At 35.1% G+C, this 25,074-nt stretch overlaps 1 protein-coding gene across 1 annotated transcript in view; it reads left to right on the top strand.

The window, feature by feature from the left end:
• Positions 1 to 25,074, top strand: part of FSIP2 (fibrous sheath interacting protein 2) — a 70,613-nt gene that overhangs the window by 36,819 nt on the left and 8,720 nt on the right. The window contains 5 exon segments of the mRNA XM_028510117.1: positions 736 to 1,070; positions 1,185 to 9,766; positions 11,612 to 20,491; positions 20,494 to 21,098; positions 24,277 to 24,675. Of these exon segments, the coding sequence (XP_028365918.1) occupies positions 736 to 1,070; positions 1,185 to 9,766; positions 11,612 to 20,491; positions 20,494 to 21,098; positions 24,277 to 24,675 (18,801 nt within the window).

Below are 25,074 nucleotides of genomic sequence, written 5' to 3'. Positions count from 1 at the left end.
CCACTTCCCTACCCCTGTTCAGCCCTCCTGTCTCAAAGATCCAGTTCTAGATCGGCCTTTATTTTCTATCTAAACCAGTGATTCCTTCATCGCATCACCTTTCCTGGGCCTTCCTAGCCAAGATAGCTGTACTGATATTCTTTTGATGGATACAAAAGCATTCAATCTCCACAAGATGTTAATCTTTTGTTTCCTATTAAATCATTCTTAACAATTGCCTGTAGTCATCTCCATATATACAGATCATAGGCACATCCCTGCATCAGGAAATGGGGAACTACACAGATGCTTCTAAAGGCACCCACACGCTTTTACTACATCTGTTTTGAGAAAAACTTTGTTAGAAATAATCTGCTGTATTTTTAGAAATTTTGTGGGTCATAGATATAATGTTTCTTCTTGCTACCATAACTTTCCTGTTATGATTCTAGATGACAATTTGGTGATATTTTTTTTAATCAAAAAGTCATATATCCCAACAATACATGTTGGGGGTAAAAAGTTCTGAGGGAATGTGAATCAAATGGGAATGTATGTGAAAATATTCAATGGTATACAGAATAAACAAATTTGAAATTAATCTGAAATTCTAAATAGATTCTACACACATTCATTTTATCACCATGATGGTATCCAGTTAAACATTGCTGGATATAAAAAAATATGTTACCCTCTATCCCAGAAGAGTAAGTTCTTGCATGATTTTGTTTTCATTCTCGCTTGCCTCCTTTCCAGGTGACTTCTGCAGAACTGAATAGTACAATTCAGAACATAATGACCTGGGTTGTGGCTACAGTGACCAGTATATTATACCCAGCCATCACAAAGTATGAAGAAAGGCTGCAATATAATACATACTCAGTATCTGAAGAGTCTGTCCTTTCTTCAGATAGTTCAAGTTTCTGTAGCACATGTAGTGAAGAGTTTACATATGGAAGCTATACATCTACAACAACTAAAACATTTCAGGAAGAGCCCCGTACCTTTGCAGTTGACATCTCAGTAAGGCAACCACCTACACATTTAAAACCACCTTCTGCCCATGTGGAGAAAACAGTTGTTGAAAAAACATATCACATGGCAGGACCACCTTCTGCCCACATAGAAAGAACAGTTGTTGAAAAAACATATCACACAACAGGATCACCTTCTGCCCATGTGGAAAGAACAGTCCTTGGAAAAACATATCACATGAAAAGACAATCTATAACTTCTGAACTCAAATGTCATAATACCAGCAAGATATATGCACGCCCTAAACTCAGAAGTTGTAAATCCGATAGTTACCTTTTAGCATCATTTGGAAAAGGCACAAGCAAATCTAAGGATGCTACCACTGAAACAGATGGCTTAGAGAGTCCACGCTTAGCTGATCAAAAAGCAAAAGCTGAACTAAAGAATCTAAAGAAGATTTTTGTTAACTTTAAGTGTCACTTAAAGGGGGAAACTGAATTGATTTTAGAAAGCATCTTTCAAGAAATAATGTCTGATCTAACCCAGGCCATTCCCTCTATTTCTTCTGTTACTGCTGAAGTTTTTGTTGATCAAAGTGAGCCTGAAAAAAGAGACTTGATGTCCAACGTTGATATCAGCTCAGTAGCTTCAGAGATCGTGGACAATATGCTTGAAAAGCTACAGGTTGCAGTTGAGAAAAAATGTGTTGAGATGTTTACACAAGAAGAGTTGTCACCCGACATAAATCCAAGCTTAACACCCAGTGAAGAATATCTCACTCCATCAAGTGGAACACCTTTAAAAGCATCACTGCCTTATACTACAGAACCCATGTGTGATATTGCAGAGGATATGGTGCATGCCATTCTAGAAAAGCTGATGACTCTTGCAACTTGTAAGCAAGATGACCTTCCTCATCTCAAAGATGCAACAAAACTTTTCTATCAGCAGCATATGATAGACCCAACATATATGGCCCTTAAAAAAACTGACAAAAATAAATGTAGTCCTGAACCTGCTGCAGCTAATTTAATTGTTAAAGAAGAAATACAAAATTTAATATCAAATATTATTTCCCAGTCCTCTTTGGTTGGCTATATAGAAGAAGCAATCAGCACTATACTGGGATATGTACAAACTGAACTTAAAAATGAGAGACTTGTTGCATCTGAAGAAACAGTAGTATTCCTCCAGCTACTCGATGATATTTTCACTCAGCTACATCAGAAGCCAGTAAATGCAGATGTTCAAAAAAGTAGACGCTCTAGACTGAGAAGTCTTTCTGACACTGAAGAAAAATACAGACTAACTGGCACTAGGTTATCTAATGACCCTAGGTCTAGAAAACAATTTCCACCTATTAATGTTCCTGGCATGGTTCTTTATTCTGAAGATGACAGTGAAGAAATAGACAAAATTGTGAAAAATGTGCTTGATTCATCTATTAAAGATGAAGAAGCAGTGTCACAAGAACAGAATTCTGAATATTGGTTTACAAAAGGAAACACCTGTTTTGAACACAAAAGAAAAAGAAAAACACCCACAAAGCCTGCTTCTCTAAAAAGCAAAGTTGCATTTTGTGAAGGGGGATTAAAGACTGAGTTACCATGTTTTAACAATAAAGAAATTATAGAGGAAAGACCCTGTTTGAATGAAGACATTTTAATTTTTAGCCAAAATCAAAAGGATCAAATACAAAAGGCTTCACAAAACGTACTCAAAAGTATTTTAGCAGAAATGGTCAAGGATTTATCTTCTGTCCCTCCTGGTCACTTAGACATTAAAACTGGCAAAGAAGCTTCAGTTTTTGTTTCAGAAAAACCTCAAGGACTGTCACTTCAAGAATGGACAGACCAGATGTTCTCTGTGTCAGAAATTAATAAAGCAGCTCAAGAAATAACAGATGCTGTGTTAAATATACTTCACAAGGCATCAAGCTGCATCCCTAATAGTGCCAAAAGTTCCATTTCAGCATCGGTTCATCAAACTTCTCCCAATAGTTCTGATACTCCCAGTATGATGAAAGAAGCATTAAGTAAAAATACATTAAAAATATGGTTTGACAGTGAAAATAAAATGAAATTTTTATCTTCACTCAACTTAGATCCTGCAAAACCTTCCTTGTTAAAGTCTGAAGAAAATGAACTTAAACCTATAGAAGACACTACTGATAACATCATTAATGCAGTATTTAAAAAGTTGAAGTCACTCGTTTATCCAAAATTGCAAATGGGCTTCAAACCTTCACTTGCAGAGCAATCTTCACTACACTCTCAACTTAGTACTTACACAACAAAGGTAGTAAACATTGTTTTGCATGCTATCCAGAATGAATTGGACCTCAATAAGAAAAACCTGAATCTTCGGGATGCAGACCACACCAAATCCCTTACGAGTAAAGAATTTTGTGCTGACGCTGATAACTTAGAATCCCTTGTCTCAAGTTTCAGTGATGACATTATGGCATCTCCATTATTAACTTGTATTTGTGAAATGTTATCATCAAGTGAACATTCAAATCAAAGTGGCACTTCACTCCCTTCAGATAAGTCAAGCCCTTCAACTTCATATGGACCTGACAAGGTTGAAAATCAAAACACTTTGCCTAGTAGGCACGATAAAAAATCTTTTCACCAATATTTAGCTACTCCATGTGCTCTCCATAGTGACTTTAGTGGAAAAGATCCCAAAGAGAATGCAAGTGTTAGATTGCAAGTGTTAGATAGTATTGGGGAAGCACTATATGAAATGTTGTGTAAGCTCATAGGAGCACATCCTGATGGCCAGCACGGAGAGACAATGGGTCAGCAAATAGCTACTAAACTACAGTCTAGTATTCAGCTCATTTCCAAAACAATTTTGGACTATATCCTTGCAAAATTATGCAGTGTCGACATGGATACTAATTTTGCAAGTTCTGGAATTAAAGTTGTCACAGAGTCTCTTGATATTGATAGCCTGTCATTTGATTCAATTATTGAGGAAATAACCAAATGCACTGACATAATCGCCAGCATAGTTTCCAGGATGGTTCAGGAGAGTAATAAAAAGAAGACTAAAAAACAGGCAAAAATTACTACTGCTGCGTCTTCCAAAACAGGAAGCACAAAAGAAACACAGCTAAATGAACTGAAAGCTATGGCTTCCGACATTCTTAATACCGTTTTTGCTAAACTGCAAGGATTTGCCAATGGAAATTTAGAAACTCTGGATTCTACTAGCACTGAAAATAAAAAAAGCACTAAGATAGACTTAAAATGTGAAAGTCCCAGTGTTATCACAGACACACATAAAGAGCTGTTGCAGTCTACATTATACATGCATGCAAAGAAGATATCAAGTACTATTTTGAAAGCTATTCAAACAGAATTAAATATAAATTCATTAGATTTGAGGACAAGTGTAAAAACCTCACCACCTGAGAAACAAGTTCTCAAGAACATAGTCAACTTAATTTTAGATGCAGTATCCTCAGATGTGTTAAATGAAACTGAACCTGAAGAGAAAGACATAGAAAAATTTAGATACAAACCAACTTATGGAAACTTTCTTCCAGGAGGAGCTGAATCAGATTCATTTCTAGAAGACACTGCACAGACAGAGAAAGAATTCCCTGGAGAGAGAACATCACTAAGAGAAGAAACTAAATCAGATTCTTTTAAACAATGGATTCTAGAAAGATCCTTAAACAAAATTGAAGTGAAGCTGAAAGAACCACAGAAATCTCCACTCATTCCCATTATTAGAAATATTTTGAATGAAATTTTTCAAGGTGTTTTGGCCAGTCAATTAAATGTGCTTTCTCTCTCCCACTCCCATTTAAGTGGTGTCCCTCACAATGTTGATGAGCCAATTGCTCAAGCATCTGTTCCATTTACAGATAAAATGATGGATCCTTTAGTGTCTGAAGCAGATGTAATCATAGTAGTAGATGATATTGTTAGAACTGTGTTTCATAAACTTTATTCAGTTGCCATGACACAGAGAAATGCAAGTGAAAATAAGTATAAAACCATCACCTTTTCAGCAAATGTTTCTTTTCATGAACACACCTATGGACAAAAATCCTCTATCACTGTGCTGAACAAGAGTCCATGTGCTGTTCAGTCCAGTATCAATGCCGACAAACAGGTTACAGTAAATGTAGCTGAAGATATTTTTCGGGCAATATTAACAAACCTAGAAACTTTTGCTACTTCCAAAGTAAAATCTCTCTTTTGTCCCCAGATCAACTACACAGTTCCATTGGCTTTACCTATTCAGCAGGAGAACAGGACATTGAGCCAAGTATTATCAGCCAAAGATTCATACTCTGATTACCAGTTTTCTTGCTGCACAGTGGATCATATTATGTCAGAAAAGACCAGTTCATGCCAACTCTCTTTAAATAAATTAAATACACATGCAACAGAAGTGGCCAGAAAAATTTTACAAGGAATCAAACATGAGTTAGACAGAGAAAAGGAAAGTCCCTTCTTAACTCACAACATTATGGTTCCTGAAGGTATTGCGAGTCAAATTGTCAATACGGTGCTAGATATTGTATCATCTAAAAGTAATTGTGGCAAAAACAATTCTGACAAAGAGCTTAATTCAGATCAGCAAGAAGGTATCTTTGAAAAGATGTTTAATAAGACTGAATATCGAAATGTACTTCAGTTTCAAATACAAGATACCATCGAATGTATCTTATGTGATATTTATGAAAAAACACTGTATCAAAATAATCTCTCATTTGCTTTGCCCACTCTGAAATGCAGCATAACTGGTAAACACTCTGAAGCAAATTCTGAAATGTACTTGGAGGGGGTAAAGAAGATTATTCCAAAACTTTCAGTTCCTAAATCAGATGTCATTTTGATATCCAGTGATGTTGTGGATATTGTTCTTCATAATCTCAGTTCTGCTGCCATGCTTGGCATAAAAGCAGAAGATCCTGCTTCTGCAAGATTGCCCCTTACCTTTCGTAATGTGTTTCCACAAGCAGAATGTCAACCATGTCCTCTTATGGGGTCAAAAAGTGAAAGAAAAACAGAGCGCTTTTCATCTTCAAGAAATCTGAAATCAGTTTACACTGTGGATAGTCAGATAACTGTAGTACAGAAGGAAGACAGCAAGAAATCTGCTCCTGACCCATGTGAGGAGAATGCTAACTTCATTACTAAAACTATTTTTAAGCAGTTAGAATCTTTTGCCACAAAAAGAATAGATTCATTAATAACTCTTGCTTTCCAGCCTAAAGAAAAGTCACTTGTTAGCCGGGAACTGGAAAATTATAAACGAGATGACAGCATTTTTTATGAATCAAGTCAAATTGAATCAAACATGAATGTCCTGAAAATACCCACTGAAACTATCCTCAGCCAAGAGCTCCCAGATTCCACTCTTGCCAGTTACAGAGCAAAACTCGGGGCCACAATTCCTCTCTCACAAGCTAGTCTTAAGGAATATGCTGACACTATTGCCAGCGTTGTTTTGAAGCTTATTAAAAATGACTTAGACCTGGAAATCCAGAAGGCATACCCACATCCAAATGATACTTCATTCCAAGAAAACATCATTGTGAGTGACATTGTCAACAGTATCTTAAAGATTTTAAATGATAAGAGATCTGCAAGGAAAATTGGTTTTTACTCAAAAGACAATTTATTTTCACAATTAACTTTACCAAATGAAATATTGTTGGAACAAAGAGAGCAGGAAGAAAACACCAAATTATCCCTGTTTTCTCGGTATCCATTAGAACAAAACCAAATGACAATGGAAAAGGAGAGCCAGAGAATTGTTTTGGAAGAAATATTTATGAGAAATGAAGAATCAAAACAAAAGGAGAAAACTGCCTTGCTCAGTGCAGTGAAAGAAGTTTTAAATAAAGTGTACCAACGAATACTGGAAATCAAAGGCCATTTGCCTCCTTTTAATGAGACCCCCTTGGCATCTAATTCTAAAATTAGAACATCAGTCATAACACAAAAAAACTTTTCTCAACCACATATTAATAGTGTAGCCAATGACATAATAGAAATTGTTTTAGGAGAAATGTACTCTGTAGTTGTATCATCTCTATATGAAAGTAGTAAAAAAGAAGAAGCATCTGACAACAATGATACTTTACCCAAGAAACCGTTATGTGCCACAGAAACTGAACAAGCAGGAAAAGGGAGTGATTCCACTAGATACGTGACACAGCAGGTTTATCCTTATACAGGCAATGAAAATGTCTCTCTATTAGAAAACAGTTTTCTGCAATATTCACCATTGCAAGTGGGGAAAGATTTGGTCCAAATGGTTATCAATAAGATTACTAATTTTGCTTCATTTCATCTACAAGATGCTTCATATCCTGAAGGTGGTTTGGATGAGTTGCAACCTCCAAGTCTACATAGTTTTAAAGTGGGGCCTAAGGGCAGCCTTCAGCCAGGGTTTAAGACAAATTTGAAAGCAAAATCAAAAGTTACCCCTTTACCTAAATTTAGAACAAAACCACCCCTAGGAACTAGCAGTGTTAAGGCCAAAAGCAAGATCAAGTTAGGACCTGGAGAGAAAACTCCGAAAGACAGCCAGCCCAAGACTGCCATCAGGAAGTCACATAGCCTAACAGCAGGGGATGTCAAAAGCTTACTAGAAATGAAACTGCCTACTTCAGAACTCAAAACATATGCCAAGCATATAATTAGTAATATCCTGGAAACAACTGTGAAAGAATTGGAAAAGGTGAGGCACACTAGAGCCATGGTAAATGTGAAAGCTCTACCATTTGATGAAATTATGGCAGCAAATGAAATAGTTAAAACAGTTTTACAAGAATTATATGCTACAAATAACCAGAGTTTGGCTCATCCAATCAAACTCTCACATCTGGATGACCTCAGACACTCACAGGAGAATGCAGGTGCAGGGTCTCGTGCCAAAACACAAGCATGTTTCTACTTGGAAAATGTTTCTTCACAGCTAGAACAGATTTTTCCTAAAGATGGTATATTTAAAAAGATGTTTGACAAGTGGCAAGCAGAATCAAATGACATAGAAAGTGAAAAATGTAACTTATTGATGATAGCTGAAAATGTTTTGACTGTAATTTCAAGAAAAGCAAAAGAACTAGAATCTTCTCTCTCACTTTTAAATTTGCCACATCTTAAGGATTGTGAAAGTAAGTTCCATAACTGTTTTAAAAGAACTTCTACCAGAGCTGAGGACACCAAAGCACAAATTAATATGTTTGGACGGGAAATTGTTGAAATGCTATTTGAAAAATTACAGCTGTGCTTTTTGTCCCGGATGCCCAGCCGAGAGAGTAAAGAAACTGTAGCAAGTAGAAAGCGTGGTTTTCCTACCAAGGGCAGCCTCTGTAGCGCACCCATCTACAACATGAATGCAAAAGACCAAACTTCTTTGGGTTCCAGCAAGCAAGTTGTCCAAGAAATTGTAGAAAGGGTTTTAAACATGTTAGAGTCATTTGTAGACTTGCAGTTTAAACATATCTCTAAATATGAGTTTTCTGAAATAGTGAAAATGCCTATAGAAAACCTTTTTCCCGTCCAACAGAAACAATTAACCAAAAAGGTGTTGCCAAAATTACAACCACTGAAAAAGTTTTCTGATGAATCTAAGTCAAATACTGTTATTTCCAAGGAGAATGTACAGAATACTCTTCTACGTGTTCATTCATTCCATTCAGAATTGCTCACATATGCTGTTAATATCATCAGTGACATGCTTGATATAATTAAGAATGAGCTAGACAAAGAAGTAACTCAAACAGAACCATCATCAATTAGCATATTGAATGAGAACATTGTAGCAAGTGAGATCATTGGCACACTGATAGACCAGTGTACTTATTTCAATGAGTCTCTAATCAAAAATCTTCCAATGGAAGGTTTGCGCCCAAGAGTGGAAAATACCTACATTGTTAATCAGGTTGAATTAGCAACTAATATGAAAACTCCCATGTCAAAGTTAAAGCAAGTTAGTTTTGTGAATAATCCTCCACAAATCAGTGTGCCTGGTTTGGTGCTTCATTCTGAGGAAGATATGAAACAAAACTATAAGGCATCATCAAATTTATCTTTGTATGTCAGAGGCTCTGCAGAAGACCCAATTAAAAGCTCAGAGCCAATGGAAAGGCCCGATTCAGAAAATACAGCAACATGCTTTAGAAACAAAGTACAAAACTACGGTGCAAGGGAATGGCCATTTTATCAACCCACAAAAGGAAATAGCTCCCTTCCCGAAGGCAGTGTCTTACAAAAACTGTTTAAGAAAGTGAATGAATCCACAGAAGAATCACTAAAGCAAGGCATGTCATTCATAGAAATGGGAAAAGGTGGAAATCCAAAAGTGTTTCATTATGAAGCCCAAAAACCAATTGTTGAACCAACCCAGACTCAGACAGCTGTTTCACCGCTCAAAATATGCTTAGCTGCAGAAAATATTGTCAATACTGTGCTATCGAGCTATGGTTTTCCAAGTCAGCCACCCAGTAATGAAAGCATGGAAACAATGAAACCATTTTTCATATCAAAGCAAAACCCTGGAGGACAAAAGAATGAGAAGAAAAGTTTGCTAGGGATGTGGGATAAAAGGATCAGCTGTATACCTGAAGGACAAAACAAAAATTCTGAAGCGAGCAGGGGAGATTTTTCTTTACTGCAAAAATGGGAACATATTAAGCACCCAAAGATAAAGACCCTGAAGGAATTCAACATCATTGCTTTTGCTGATCATGAACTGGGTCCAAATGAAATTAATTTGGTAGCAAGACATGTAACCACATCTGTGGTCACCTATTTCCAGAGTTTCAAAACTAGAGGTAAGCAAGAGATAACTTACTTTAAAATTAGCATAATTTAGAAAAATGGATACATTTAAAGATCTCCTCTCTAAAAAGCCACATTTACTGTTTTTCTGAAAACAGCCTAGGAGCTGAGGTATTTAATACTCCTTAATACATCAGGATACTTTAAAAAAAAGTTTAACGTATGATTTCGACCTGAAAGAGTTCATTGCATATGAGATAAAATGGGACTATAACGGGACTATATTAAAGCAGTGTTAAGCATAAGGTATGAGTTCCAAGAACTTTTTAAAGTTTTGAGTTCTTATGCATGGCTTCTTTATGAGTTCTTATGTATGGCTTCTTTATACCAAAGCCACAGCGAGTTGATTGTGGGTTACTGATTCATCTTCTCAAGGTGTACAGTTGAAGCCTTTGCCATTATTCACAGTTATAAGAACAGCGGTATTAAAGATCTTGTTTACATTACAGTATTCTTAAATTTCTTTTAGGTGTGGTACTCTAAACATACAAAGATATTTTTTTACAAAGATATTTTCACTCCTTTTCTAAGGATGCTTGTCTGTGTATGTTAGGTTGAACCACATGTAAGAGCCATTTTCGTATGTCCAAACCTGTTGATTATTGGCAATTTCATAAAATTGAATCTAATAATACTAGAATAGCCCTTAACTGGAGCAATAATTCCATTTACCAGTGATGAGTTGCTACATTACCCGTCCAGATAAATCACTTGCCCAACATTCAAATAAGAGCATATAATACCAGTCCCGACACTTACAGGAAAAGGTCATTTTTCATTCTTAAAACTGGCATTTTTTTGAAGATGGACAGTTGTGTGACTCCAGCTACAAGCTCAAAAACAGATTTTCTCCTCACATAGCTAATTGAACTTCAAAAACAAAAACAAAACTAACAAAAGGAAATTCATGATTCCATCCATTGACATTTGGTTCTTCTGGCAAATAATCCTCTATTCTCAGACATGTCCTGGGCCTTCAAATGGTTTCACTCAGGTTCCTCCTTCATGTGGAACATTTCGTTCCTCATTCCCTTCAAGTCAGTGTGGGCAAATCTTGTCAAGCAGTCAAAGCTCAGCTAAAAGCCTCCCATCTCCACAAAGACATACCTGACTCCACATGCAGGGGTACAACAGATTATTAAGTTCTGAGGAAGTTTTGAGAAAGAAGAGCTGCTCTTACCAAAATTCAAAAAAGTTGGCCATCCCAACCAGGTACATGATTTGCAGTAAATACTCTGTGGAATGGAAGAAAGAAGGGAGTCCTGAGTCTGCCTGGCTTGGCCTTCCATTTTTGTAAAAAAACTGCAATCTAGAGGTTAAAGTACTACTGACACAGTCATCCATCCCTTACATTTCTGGAGCTAGCACACTTTTATTTCAGCCAAGTCATTATTGCAACACACCTCCTTAGTTTCCTAAAAGTAATATATAGAATAACATTAAACGTTTTCACTAAAAATATTTCTTATATAATTACATGAGGTCTCTGAGATCACTGCAGATATGCTAGGTATAAAACTCAAATTGAAAATCAGATTTCTACCCCAGAGTTTCCAACTTCTTAGGGTCCATAACCATTTAAGCAAGGAGGATATCAGCATTTGACTGAGAAACTTCAATTCCCTAGGGTTCTTTTTTATCAACTTTCTGGCTAAAATTAAGATTCCACAAGATGGGAAATAACTATTAGAAGAAAATATAATTTTTCTTGACTAGATTTTTCTTTTTCTTTAGTGAGCTGTTCCAAAGGTGAGATTTATATGTAAACAATTATTGCTATATTGAATTTTCCATATTTATCTTACTACATGCTAATAATTGTGTTTTCTTCTTTTAAGTGTCCAGTGAGAAGATGTCTATTGTTTCTACACTATCAAGGAAAGAATATGAATCAAAACAGCCTCTAAGAACCATATACAGTGATTCTTCACTTTATCAATTTTGTGAACACCTCACTGAGTCTGTCATTTGCCATTTAATTTTAAGCATTTCTGATAGCACCAAAGATGGTAGGGAAAATGAGAGAGCATGGGAAAGCCAAAATGTAGGGTTTAACAAGGTTATTTTAATTTATTCTCAAGTGTTTGAAAGCAGGTCAATATCTATTGGAGAACTTGCTTTAAGCATTTCTGAAATGATTACTAAAACTCTTTTTAATAGTAACATTATAGAGGCTAACATTGAACAGCAAATGTGTTCTTTAAAAACAAAGTACATTTATTGCCCAGGAATAGTTGCTGCTGACTTTGATAATCTCTTTCAGGATCTCTTAATAGGAGTGATTCATGTACTGTCAAAAAAAATAGGAATAACTCATCACTTTGAAAGCAATAGAAGAAATAAATCATTTTCCATGCTCAGAAGCAATAGTGTGCCAATTTGCAACAAAACAAATACCATGAAAACACAGATGGGTTGCACAGATTGGGAATCATCTACTCAGCAAAATGATTATCTCATTCAAAAAAATAAATTAAATTACCTTGCACATAAGTTAGGCAGGCTAGTTAACAACCTAGAAACTCGTGAATCCAAAGAAGTAGTCAATAAAGTCTTCAATATTGTTTTAGATTTATTTTCTCCAGATGAACACCCAGATGACACTGTGGATTCTGATAAAAAACCAAGAACATTTTTCTCATCCTTGAACGATCAGCAAAGTAATAGCATACTTGGAAATAACTTAGGGCTCACTCCCAATTCAGTTTTTCTTCTCAATGTCGTGTGTCAGAAACTTATTAGAACACTTTTGGAAAAATGCACAAGCTCTGTCTTTCTTGATAATGGCTCTCTTACTGATGAAATACCAGCAGAAGAATGTCAACTTTTAAAAACATTTCAAAGTGTAGAAGATGAAAAATTTGATTATTGTAAGCAAGCAATGGACTATGAACATTTTCAAGGAGATTACAAGTCAGACCTTTTGGAACATCTGGCAAAAATGGATCAAGATTTATTGTCATCAGACTCTATTCTCACAATCATTTCCCACAGTTTGGTTAAATCATTGATGGACAAACTATGTCACAGTATGCAACTCCCCCAGAGTCCACCTGCTGCAAACAAGCATTTAAAATATAGAACAAGAGAAATACAGTCTAGTTTTATAAAAGCAAAAATGCCAGAATTAGCAGAATTAGGACAAGGTACAGGTTCTTTAGGATTTATGAATTATGATGGTAATGCTTTGACAGGATCCCCGAATAATACCAGTACGGTTAGCCCCATAATACAAGCACCATTTGGCAATAAGTGTTCAGTAAATTCTTTTTCTGTGTCACCTCTTAAGAGACAGGGAACAAAGGATATGGATACAATAGCCATCCACAATAAGCTAAATCTGGGAGATATAAATACAGGAGTTTATTCAGCCACATTTTTAGAGGAAATAATTTCAGAACTGTTTTTTAATCTCTCTACTTCATTGTGGGGCAAAAATGAAAACATTACTGAAGCCTGGCTTAATGAGATGAATACATTATTTGTCAACAATGTAGTGAATGAGTTTAATAATGCACATGTCACTGTTTTACGGAATGCAGAAGAAAGGCTATGTTTTCCACCAGTCCATAAAGAAACTGTTAGCAGCATTGTTGACTCAGTTTATGATGATGTTTTACAAAAATATAAATCGAAGGTAACCTGTGGTGGTAATCTGGCACATGACAATACCTCAATAGCAGAACAAATAACTAAGTGTGTATTATTAGAAAGTTTGGACTACCAACTCCCACCTTGCATCATGGGAAAGCTCACACCTAATTCATATTACCCTCTCAAGGCTGAAATAATACTGCAGAAACTACAAAATAACCTGAGAGAATTTACTTCAAAATCCAGTTCAACATGCTATAGCACAAGGTTGTCCCACTCATTTTTAGAAGATGTCATCAGAAGACTTCTATCTCAACTCACTGCTCCATCCAGGAAGGCTGCCTCTTTGGGGAAAAGATATTTCACAACTTCAGACTTTAATGAATTGTCTAACTGTATAGTAAATAAGGTTATATCAGCCATTTCAAAACATCAAATTTGGTTCACTATATACAATAATCAACATCTATGTACAGGAAAAAACCTCGAGAACATGGTGGATTCTGTTTACAGTAATATCATGCAAATGTCTGACTCTCTTTTTTCAATACAGAAAAGTATAGTCAGCCGAAGCCCAACTATGGTTGACCGAATAGCTAGTTTTATTATCCAAGAGGTTATTGAAAATCATCTTCAACCATTTTTGTGTGAAGAAAGTTTGCCTCGCCCAAATACTCCATTGGATGCAATATCAAACATGGTTAAACAGGTCCTCAGTGAAGTCATAGAGTCACATGAACCCAAGACGCCATCACCCATAGGTATTTACCCTGACATATTCATCAGGGAAATTGTTACCAAACTTTTATCAAAGATTTTCAGTCCGAAGGATAACACTGAAATTGAGCTGGAAAACATTGCACAGAAAATAGTGAACTCAGTAAACAGCCATCTTGACAAAACTAAAACTCCTGTTCTATGTGATGGTGAAGAGCAGTCTTACCCTTCTGTAGATACAGACATTGTGGATGAACTTGTCACCTCAGTTTATAGAAATGTTTTAAAACAGCATGGGCTAGACCCAGAGTTTGACGAAGAGTCTAAAGAAAGTGAAATTTTTGTGGAAAATATTACCAATTTAATTGTAGCAGCTATTTCAGATTGCCTTCTTCATCCACTGTTTTCTGGGGATTTGACATCATCTTCCCGTTCTATTTCCACAGCTGAGAATATCGTTCAGGATATTATTAGTAATATCAATAAGTCTACCAAGCCAAGTCAGAGTTTATCTCCATATAACACTTTGCTGCCTTACAAATTTTTAGAAGACATGATCAGAGTATTATTATCTAGAATCTTTCCTTCTGCACCTAACATTGTCCTGAACACAGAATCTCCAAAAGATAGATCAAAAGTGAATTTCAATGAAATTGCTTCAAATATAATCAATGATATTAGGATGAAAATTTCTCAACATGAAATTCACTTCTCAAAAGATGAAGAAGAAACCAAGTTTGTTTATTCAGAAGATGATGTTCACCATCTTGTTGACTCAGTATTCAAAAATATTTCACAAAACTCTGACTCTCAAGAATCAGTTGAGCAAAATATCTCAGGGAGTGACGATGCTCTCGTTGATAGAATAGCAGGTTTTATCATTAAGTATATTTGCCAACACCATCTCCAGCCATTTCTAGATAGAAGGTCATTGCCTTCCTCATCATACAAATATCTTGACAATGAGACAAGGCAGTGGTTTTATGCTAGTGTTTATTCTTCAACTTTTTTGGAAGATGTGGTCTCTGGAGTTTTGTACAAAATATTCCACAGGGTGTTAGGCATTGTACAAACAAAATCAGTAAGAGATTCAGAAAATGAACTTTTTGATAAAGCTGAAAAGCTCATACATTTGATAGCAGAGGAATTCTCAAAAGCCCAAATTAGCGTTATAGAGAATGCAGAGGAACAATTGTGTTTGCCTCCAGTGGAGAGAGATGTAGTCAAAAATATTATTGATGTGGTATTCAGCAAAGTTTTGCAAGAATATGACATGAAAATAATGCCCAATAATGATTTTCTAAATGATGCAAAGACATTGGCTGTGAGGATAACTAACATCATTCTGGCTGAAATTTCTGATTTCCAAATTCATCCAAATATTATAGGAAAGCTTCCTTTTCAGTCACTCTCCAAACTAAATGTTAATGTTTTGATAAACAGAGTTCAACGTGACATTACTAAATCAAGATTCCGAAGACAGGCATCAACAATATATATGACTCAGTTATCACATACTCATTTGGAAAAAATTGTTACTCAACTTATATCTCAAGTGAGTCCATTGGCCTCCAGTGCAGAATGCACAGATACTTCCCAATCAGACTTAAGTGATACAGTTATAAAACTGATACATGAAATTATATCAATAATTTCAAAACATGCAATATGTATTGTCAAACACGGCAATGAAAAACAAAGTATGATTTCAGAGAAAGATATTCAATCCATGGTTGATTCCATCCATGCTGATCTTTCATATTCAAATGTCTACCAGTCTCTTACAAAAGATAAAAAAGATATAAGTAATATACCTGTTTCAAAAATAGCAAGTTTTATAATAAAAGAAATATTTAACCATCATCTTGAGTCATTTTCATCTGGAGATAAAACTTTCATTTCAGCTGCATTTGATCAAAGTGATAAACAAAAAATGATCAATTCTAAACAAAGAGAGTTGTCTTTCATAGTGAACTCTGCTGTCTTTTTGGAGGAAGTAATTTCTGAACTTTTATGCAAACTCCTTTATGCATTCTCACATAATTTCTTGGTTGCTGAAAACCCAGATACAGTAAAATTCAAAACTACTGGCATTGTTACAACATTAGTAAAATCAATTGTTCTGGAGTTCACCACATCAGAGATTTTACTTGCAGATTATCTTGATAATGATATATGTTTTTCAGAGAGATATAAAGAAATGGTTCAAAAAACAGTCAACCAAATTTATGAAAAAATATTAGATGAATATAAATCTCTGATTCAAGTATACAGCATTATACAAAGTGACACTATTTGTTTTGGAAGGAAAATATATCATTTGCTGCTAGAAGAAATTTATGAATATCAGGTACAATCATTAGTTTCAGGAGAATTAGTATCTACTTCCTATACTTCCCCTAAAGCTGATAATATCATCAGAAAAGTGCTAAATGTCATCTTGAAGGATAGTTACACCTTCCCATCATGTGTTACTATGCTGCCTCGCTCTCTTTTACAAGATATAATACACAAGCTTCTAGGGCATTTCTCCCCTTCAGCTGACACTGAAAGTGAACTAAAAGAGGAAGCTGTTTCACCAGATTATGAGTTTGAGGGTGCAGCTTCAAAATTGACTGATGAAATTATCCAAGAAATTTCTGAACATGAAATCCGTGTTGCCACAGCAGAAGACAATGCAGAAAGTGTACAGTTAGAAGCGATTGAGAATTTGGTTGACTCTATATGTAATAATATCTTGAAAAAATCCGAATTTCAAGCTGAAGTGCGAAAAGATACAGACAAAAAAGGAGGCTCATTCCTCAGTAAAATAGCTGGTTTCATCATGAAGGAAATCATGGATCATCACCTGCAACCATTTTTACTCAGTGAAGAATCCTCTCGCAGTGATGATGACCATGTCTCTGTACTCACCAAACCTGGTGAAGGAAAGGCACAGACTTCTCTGTATTCAGCCACGTTTTTGGAAGATTTAATTGTTGACCTTGTTGGCAAATTTCTTTCTCTTCCAAGTATTACTGAAGATTTTGAGAAAAAAGAAATGCCAGAGACAGACATTGTGGGCTTGGCTATAAAATTTGCAAACTCTCTGATAGGAGAATTTAGGAAAAATGACATTAAAGTTCTACCAAATGCTGAAGAAATGTTTGCTTTCCCACCAATTGATAAAGAGACAGTTGATAAAATATCCAATTTTGTGTATGATCAATTCATAGGAAAGTGTGAGTCTAATGAAATTCAGAAGGATGATAAAAGTAACAGTGGATTAGAAATGATTGTTAATTTAGCCCAAAAGGCAATCTCTGCTTTCAAGATTCAACCACTTTTTTCAGGAGACTGGTCATCCACCTTCTTTTCATTTCTAAATCCAGAGAACATCATGCAAAGGGTTCAACACCTATCACAGAAAAGCCCCACACAGAATAGATGTGTAAAAGGAAACTCACTCACTTTTTCAGAGCAACCATACAAGCACACTTCTCCAACCTCAGACCAGAAAAACTTGTTAGACATTTTGGGAATACATAGAAGTGTAATGAGTATAAAGAAAAGTTTCCAAACTCAGGAGACATCTATTAAAAAAGGCGACATTCAAGATCCAAAAGTTACTTCTATAACTAGAACTGTGAAAGAGAACATTGTTAACCTGTGTGCAAGGTCAGCTGCAGGTGTGACAAATGAAAAGGAAGAGAACAACAGTACAATGGCAACTTCAATTAAAAAATGTACTGGGACTGTAACAAAAGCTACATCTCCAAATACTAGTGTGAAAAGTGAAGATACTCAGAAGCCAGATTTTGGGGTAACACTTAAAGATGATGAAACTGAAAAGAAACATAAATTAGCTTCAAAAGACAAAGAGAAGCAAGGTAATGAGATACCCACAAAAATTCTAGGAGCCTCTGATGATATGGCATGTAAGGAAGAAATACTTAGACCAGATATTGAAAAAAACAATGAAAAGAAAATTGGTAAAACAAAAGAAAAGTTATTTCAAAAAGAAGAGAAGTCCTTCCAGTTATTTTTGACACCCAAAGCGAGAAATGCAGGGACAACAGAAACAACTAGGAAAACAGTAACCCGAGAGCCAAACATTGAGGAGAGAACAGACAATTCACTTCTGATAGATATAAACGAGAGAGAGTGCTCAGCTTATGAATGTGTCCAAAATATCACTGAAAATATTTATGATAATATCTTAGAATCACTTTCTAAGGACAGTTGTTCTCAAGAATCAGTGGGTTATTCAAATCTTCAAAGTCCCTCAAGTGAGACATTTTCTGTAATTCAAGAGATAAGCAAGGATTTTATACAGTATGCTTCAATAAAGGATTTATCCCCCTCAATTAATGAAAATCTCCCTGCCAAAGAGAATGAAAAAGAAAAAGAGAAAGAAAGAGAGCATGAAAGAGAGAAAAAACAGAGAGAAAAAGACAGAGTGGAAGTTAAGGTGATCAAAAAGGAATCTACTAAATCAGACAGTCCTCAAGACCCAGCAGGAGATAAACCTGGAATTTTTCCTGCTAATTTTTTAGAAGATGTTATCACCGAAATGGTTAACAAATTGATTTTTTCGACCTCACCAGAAACGCAAACACGTGATCAGGGTCAAAATGTGTGTGATGACCAAAATCAAGCTGAACTCTATGAGACAGCTATGAAGCTTATCGATTCACTGTTAAATGAGTTTTCAGAGGCTCAAATTAAGGTATTTAGGCCAAATGAGGAAAATCAGTGTTTTCCACCTGTAGCTAAAGTATCATCAGTTCCTAAAGTTTCTCACAAGCATAAAGAATCAACTACAGATGAAGCAGCATCTAACATTAAGAAAAAAACTATGGATAAAATGCCACACATGCATAAAGCGACTAAAAATAACATATCTTTCTTAGATAGAACACTAGCAATAGATAAAACATTGGTTAACAAAGTTGTTCACTCCTCTGTGTGCAATATTTTGAAGGAATATAGATCTCAAGACTCCATTTGTAAGAATATAAAGAGTAATGGGGAAAACTTAGCGAGAAGACTAACTAGGGCAGTGATAAATGAAATTTTTGAACATCGACTTAATTTGATGTTTTGTGATGAGGTTCCAGCTTCAGCATGTTTGCCTCTGGACTCTAAGGATGTTGTCAAGAAGGTCCGAAAGGTGGCTCAAACAGCCAGTAAAGAATGTCAAACATCATTACCATACGGCATCATGCTGACTCATGAATTTTTAGAGAATCTGATTTCTGCTCTTTTATCTAAAATTTTCTGCATAGTATCCAAAACCAAAGCGGATACATCTGAGGGCAACTGGCTCACTGAACTCGATTTCCTTCAAATGAAGTTATTAAGTACAGTCACAACAGAGATCTCCAAAGATGAAGATATGGTTATTCAGTATGTGGAATCATTACATCCTAATGATGATGAAATTATTCAATTAGTGGTTCATTCTATTTATAATAATCTCTTGGCACAGTTTGGATCACAAGAGATTATACAAAATTGTGTAGGGAGTGGATGCAGAATCCTTTCAGAAGCCATAGTTGATTTAGTTCTAAGAGAGGTGGCTGGTAATCAGTTGCAGAACTATTTTTCCGGAGAGCTAACTCCATATCAGTGTGCAGAAGTTGACAGTATTGTTGAAAATATTCTTAAAGATGTTATGCAAACTACTGATGCTCCCCAGCCTCAGCCATCACATGCTCATATACTGCCTTATGACATAATAGAAGAAATTGCTGTAAAATTTTTATCAAAGCTTTTTTACATGTTTCCAAAAGTGGATAAAGAAAGAAACAAATCTCTAGCAACTGAAATGCAAAACATAGTCTCAAAAGTATTAAATTCAATACAAGAATCTATCTCAAAAAGTAAGATTAAACTTGTACCACCAGCCAAGGAATTGCCTACTGTTACTTTAGCTGACAATGCAACTATTGAAAGAGTAGTTAATTCTGTGTATACCAGTGTTTTAAACCACTATGGCTCACATACTTCTATATTCAAAGATTTAATGGGAAAGAGCAATGTCCTCCCTGATATAATAGGATTTTTAGTGGTGAAGGAAATTTCCAATTCTGAATTTCAATCTCAAGTAAAAGAAGAAGTACCAAGTTCAGAATTGGTTCTGGAAGCTGTCAAAATTATGGAAAAAGTGGTCAAAATTGTTGATGAATTGAAGTCCCAGGAAAAGTCTTCATCTGGAAAATGTTCTACGTTAGATGCTGCATTTTTGGAGGAAGCATTGGCCTTATTCTTGGCAAAAATAATAAGGTTGCCAAGTGCCTCAAGCAAAGATGCAAAAGACTTATCAAAGCCTGAGTTAAATAAAATTGCATCTCAACTGACAAAATCAGTGACAGCTGAAATTTCCAAAAGTAATATTAGTCTTGTTGCTGCTGATTCTGAAGAACAGTTTTTAATACAGAAAGTGTAGAAATTATTTCTAAGGTTATTGACTCTGTTTATAGTAATGTGCTGCTTCAATCTGGAAGCCATAAAGACCTTTACTATGATATAAAAAACAAAAACAGAGTCTTCCCTAAAAAAGTGGCCAGTTTAATCATTAGTGAAGTTTCAAACCTTCCAGTACATACAGATGACTCAAAGAATTCAAATGTTGATCTCTTTAGCGATCTAGATATTAATAAAATTGTTGAAAAGGCAGAAGACCATGCCTTTAAAGTGATTCCTGACAAAGAGAGAGAAGAGTTAAATCGAAGTTCAACTGGAGAGGAAATGCCAGTTAAAATAGTTCCACATATTGGGAATAAACCACTCAAAATAGATCCAGGCATTATTGCAGACCACTTAGCAGTAATTTCTATAAAAACTCAACCTCTTGAGAAACTTCAGATGGAGTGTTTAGAAAACACTGGACATAGCATAGCAGAAGTGAGAAGAGCATCGATAGATGGGAGAAATTACTCTTCATCAGACACATATAATATGAGAAAGATAAAGAAAGAAAGGCGTCCCTCATTGAATAACACAGGACGACTGAATATGAAACCCTTAGAGGTGAGTGCTAAAGCAACCATAGAAAAACAGGTGAAGAGTGAGGCACGGTAGTTATGTGATTCCCTTCCTCAAATAAGTATTTTGGACTGAAATTTTTTTTGTTATTGCCCAGCCCGATTGGAGGGAGGATTGGTTGTACTGGTTCATCCATATAGTCACATGACTTATTGAACTTGACACACCCATGGCTCGCTTTAAAGTTCTCAAGCTAGTGTTCCTAAGACAATCGGTTTAAACTAGCTTTTTAAAAAGTTATAGAATAAGAATACATGGACATACCCTTAATAATAAAATCAAGCTGACTGATTATAATCTTCATTTGAAGAGTCACAAAAAACCAGTCTCATATAGTTCCTATAGTTCTTGTTTTGGATATCTAAAGGTGTTCAGAAGGGTCAGTTAGAATATTAGAATACCTGAAGTTTTAAAAACTATATGTAATAATTTTAACTTACCAAACTTAAGGTTCTACAGTAGTAGTACTCTTTTTACTTTTAACAACATTTATCAATGAACATTAGATTACAAACTCTTAAATTATACTCATTTCTTGTTATTTCACTTTAATTATATCAGCCTTTTTCAATTTCTTCTATACTCCAACAAAGTACCCAGTTTTTTCCTCTTTTATCCTTCTTCTGGATCCAGTAGCCCAGCACTGACATTTTTATGAACCCATTTCCTGTTACCATAGACCTAACTCTTCCTAAGCCCCAAATATATTAAACCATTCAGGACTTTAAAATGCTAAAATTATGTCCTTGTTACAAGGAAACGGTATCACCGAGGACAAAGGGATTATCTGGATAATGGAATTACACTGATCCACTATGCCTTTTAGGTTTTATCAAAGCCCTTTGTACTAAAGGAGTTTATTCATATGAGTTCTAAGTGTGTTTATGTTTATAATCTGTGGCCTGGAAAACTAGAATAAAATTATAGAATCATTCTACCTGGAGCATAAACTTGAAGTGAATTTTCTCTAGCACTGCCCTGCAGCCTACTGAACTAAGTCTCGGGGTTGGTAAATACAAGTATGTTAACAAGTGCCTTATGTTTTCAAAGCCAGACACTGAGACAGTAATTTCATCTTTTTTGTCCTAAACTTTTTGGACTGGATAACAGTCCTTGTCAGCTCAAAAATTTGCTATTCCATACGAGTTCTCATCATTGTATTAGCGTATCACTTGGTAGTCTTCATTTATATATAAATAATCTCTTAGGAGTAAAATTTGTATGAACAGTCTGTAGAATGGCTACTCTAAATCTGTCACAAATTTTCTGTCACAAATTTTACACTTATTTACCAGCTCTTTTTCATTCATTCATTCATTCATTCATAGACCCCAGAAAGCAGGAAGGAAATATTTTAATCAAATAGTTACCCTGTCCTCTTAAGGGAAAGAAAAGTCATCCTAAAACTAAAAAAAAAAAAAAAAAGCAGAGATATAAGGGAGACCCCTCCCAAATGGAATTATCTTCTGGAGGGTGGGCCTCTTATAGTACAGGTTTCCCTGTTAGGCAAGTGCTCTAGGAACCCATCTGTATCAGTCTACCACTTGCTATTGTCAGAGGCTGCATTTGGCTTCAGTGAATTTTTTTGAAGACTCTTTCAACATGTTTGTCAATTTTATGAGGGGTGATTTACTGTGCACCTACTCACACTGCGTGGAGTACTGGGTAGTTTTTTGACCAAAACAGCATGACTCCTGTGTCCCCACCCTCCCTATTCACCTGATCTTGCCCTGAGCAACATTTTTTTCTTAATTTTCCTTGGATGAAAAAAGTCTTCAAAGGGAAACATTTTGCCAGTGTAGAAGAGATGAAACAAAAACAGCAAAAACACTGAAAGGCAACAAAATCAAAGAGTTCAAAAAATGTTTTGAGCAGTGGAAAAAAATGTCACAATAGATGTACTGCATCAAATGGAGAGTATTTGAAGGTGACCTGAAGTTTAAACATACAAGAATAATATGCAATTTTTTAATAAATCAATTCTGGTTTTTTTGGGGGGCCACCCCTTGTAGCACACTCTGTTAAAATATGTGATTTGTATCAGTGTGCTGCCAACACTATCTATCTCTCCAGCATAGAGGAAGACAAGAGACAAAAAAGCAGTAAATTATATCAGAGAACCCAGACACATGTTGGCTTCTCCTCAAAGCTTTATTATCTTTTTTGAGGTACCATAAATTTCTAGTGCATAAGGCATATGCATTATGGGTATGGAAGAGGTATTTGGGGAAGAATGGTAATGGAAAATTACAACAAAAATGAACTATTTAAACAATGGTTAATTAAAAGTTAAAGGAACATATATAATAATGAATTCAAAGCCATATAGAATGATTTTAGACTTTTCTAAACCACTGGTTCCCTCTACTAACACAGAAAATCAAACTTGATTGTTTTAATTTTTTTAAGGAGGAAGTTTCTATAATTTGTTTCAGCATAATATATTCTTTTAGGGCACCATTTTCTGAAAGCTGGTTTACCATGTTACAAAGACATGTTGAGGTCTATGGTTATTAACTTAAGTCAGTTTGGAGGTTTTGTGGCATCATCAAAAGCTACAAGAGTGGAGAAATTCTATTCTTGAATTATAGTTGTCTTCGAACTTAGTCATTGAAAATGGAAAGTGAGATTTGATTAGGGAGGTGAGATTATATCCAAAGGATCAGAAGTAGAAGGAGATGGATGAAGAAATAAAAAACCTCACAATTTTGGTTTTTTGTATTTCAAAAATCAAGATTAGATAACTAGATTTTTATTTTTTAAAAATTAGATTTCTCTATGGTTTCTTATCTAGATTTTTAGAAAAATATATTACCATGTCTACTGTCACAAAACTTTAAAAGTAAATGTACAAAATGTAAATTATGATGGAACAAAATATATAAAGTTTAAGAAAAAAAGAACTGTGTTAGACCTTCTGTACTTTGAAATAAATTATAGTGGATTAATATGATCTCTGAGTGTAAAAGAAATGATAAAATATTTTTATAATTTTTCTTATACTTTTCATTTGTATCTTCTTAAAACATTGTTAAGTATAAGTGAGTGGCATGTGAACATAATATTACCTAGTTGAAAATAGAAATCATATTAACATAGCTTTATCACAATAGAATCATGAGAAAACTGATTGAGGGATTTGTCATTGTAATTTCTATTTCAGATTGTTTGCAGAAATTCATTTCCGAATATAAGGAAGCCAGATATCACCAGGGTGGAGCTTTTAAAAGATGTTCAGAACAAAAAAGATCTTCTCATTCGATTAGTAGCTCATGATATCGAAGATGATTCAGAAAATAGCCTGAAAGAGGAACTATCATCTGATGAATATGAAGTTGTTTTAAAAGAGGTTATTAAAGAAAAATTCTCAGGAGAACACTTTGAAAATCAAGTGAAAGAAACCACAAAAACAAATACTGTAAGCACTGAAGGAAGCTCAGATCATCTAAAAGAACATAAAGAGAAAGAAGTTAAAAGATCTGTTGCTGAGCTTGATATGCCCACCTGCTCAACAACCATGGCTGTAACAGAATCTTCTATGGAGAAAAAGCCACAGCAGAAGGTGAGTGAGAAACATGACTATCAGTGACTGGATATAAATGGAAAGAATGGAGATCTTCAGAAATTCTGTCCAAAAATATACTTTAATTAGGCAGAAAAAATACTAAAATGATTCCAGTGTTTTCCTTAGCCTGGTAATATTTATAGACTAAGAGAAATAATAGATTAAACAATAAAATTCTGTTGAGGGAAAGTAGTAAAATGTGTCATCAAATAATAAAAGGGAGGAGTAAAAATATAAAGCTTTGGAATGTGTTTAAATTTAAGTTGATAACAGCTTAACCTAGACTGCTATATATTTATGATGTTATATGTAAACCTCACTGTAACCACAAAAAAAAAAAAAAAACAGAGTAAACACAAAAGAAAATAAGAGAGGATTCAAAACATCACAGTAAAC

This window comes from Phyllostomus discolor, chromosome 4 (assembly GCF_004126475.2).
Source record: "Phyllostomus discolor isolate MPI-MPIP mPhyDis1 chromosome 4, mPhyDis1.pri.v3, whole genome shotgun sequence".
In the NCBI taxonomy this organism is placed as follows: Eukaryota; Metazoa; Chordata; class Mammalia; order Chiroptera; family Phyllostomidae; genus Phyllostomus; species Phyllostomus discolor.
The sequence above is the reverse complement of the archived record's forward strand: the minus strand, read 5'-3'. Positions and strand labels throughout refer to the sequence as shown.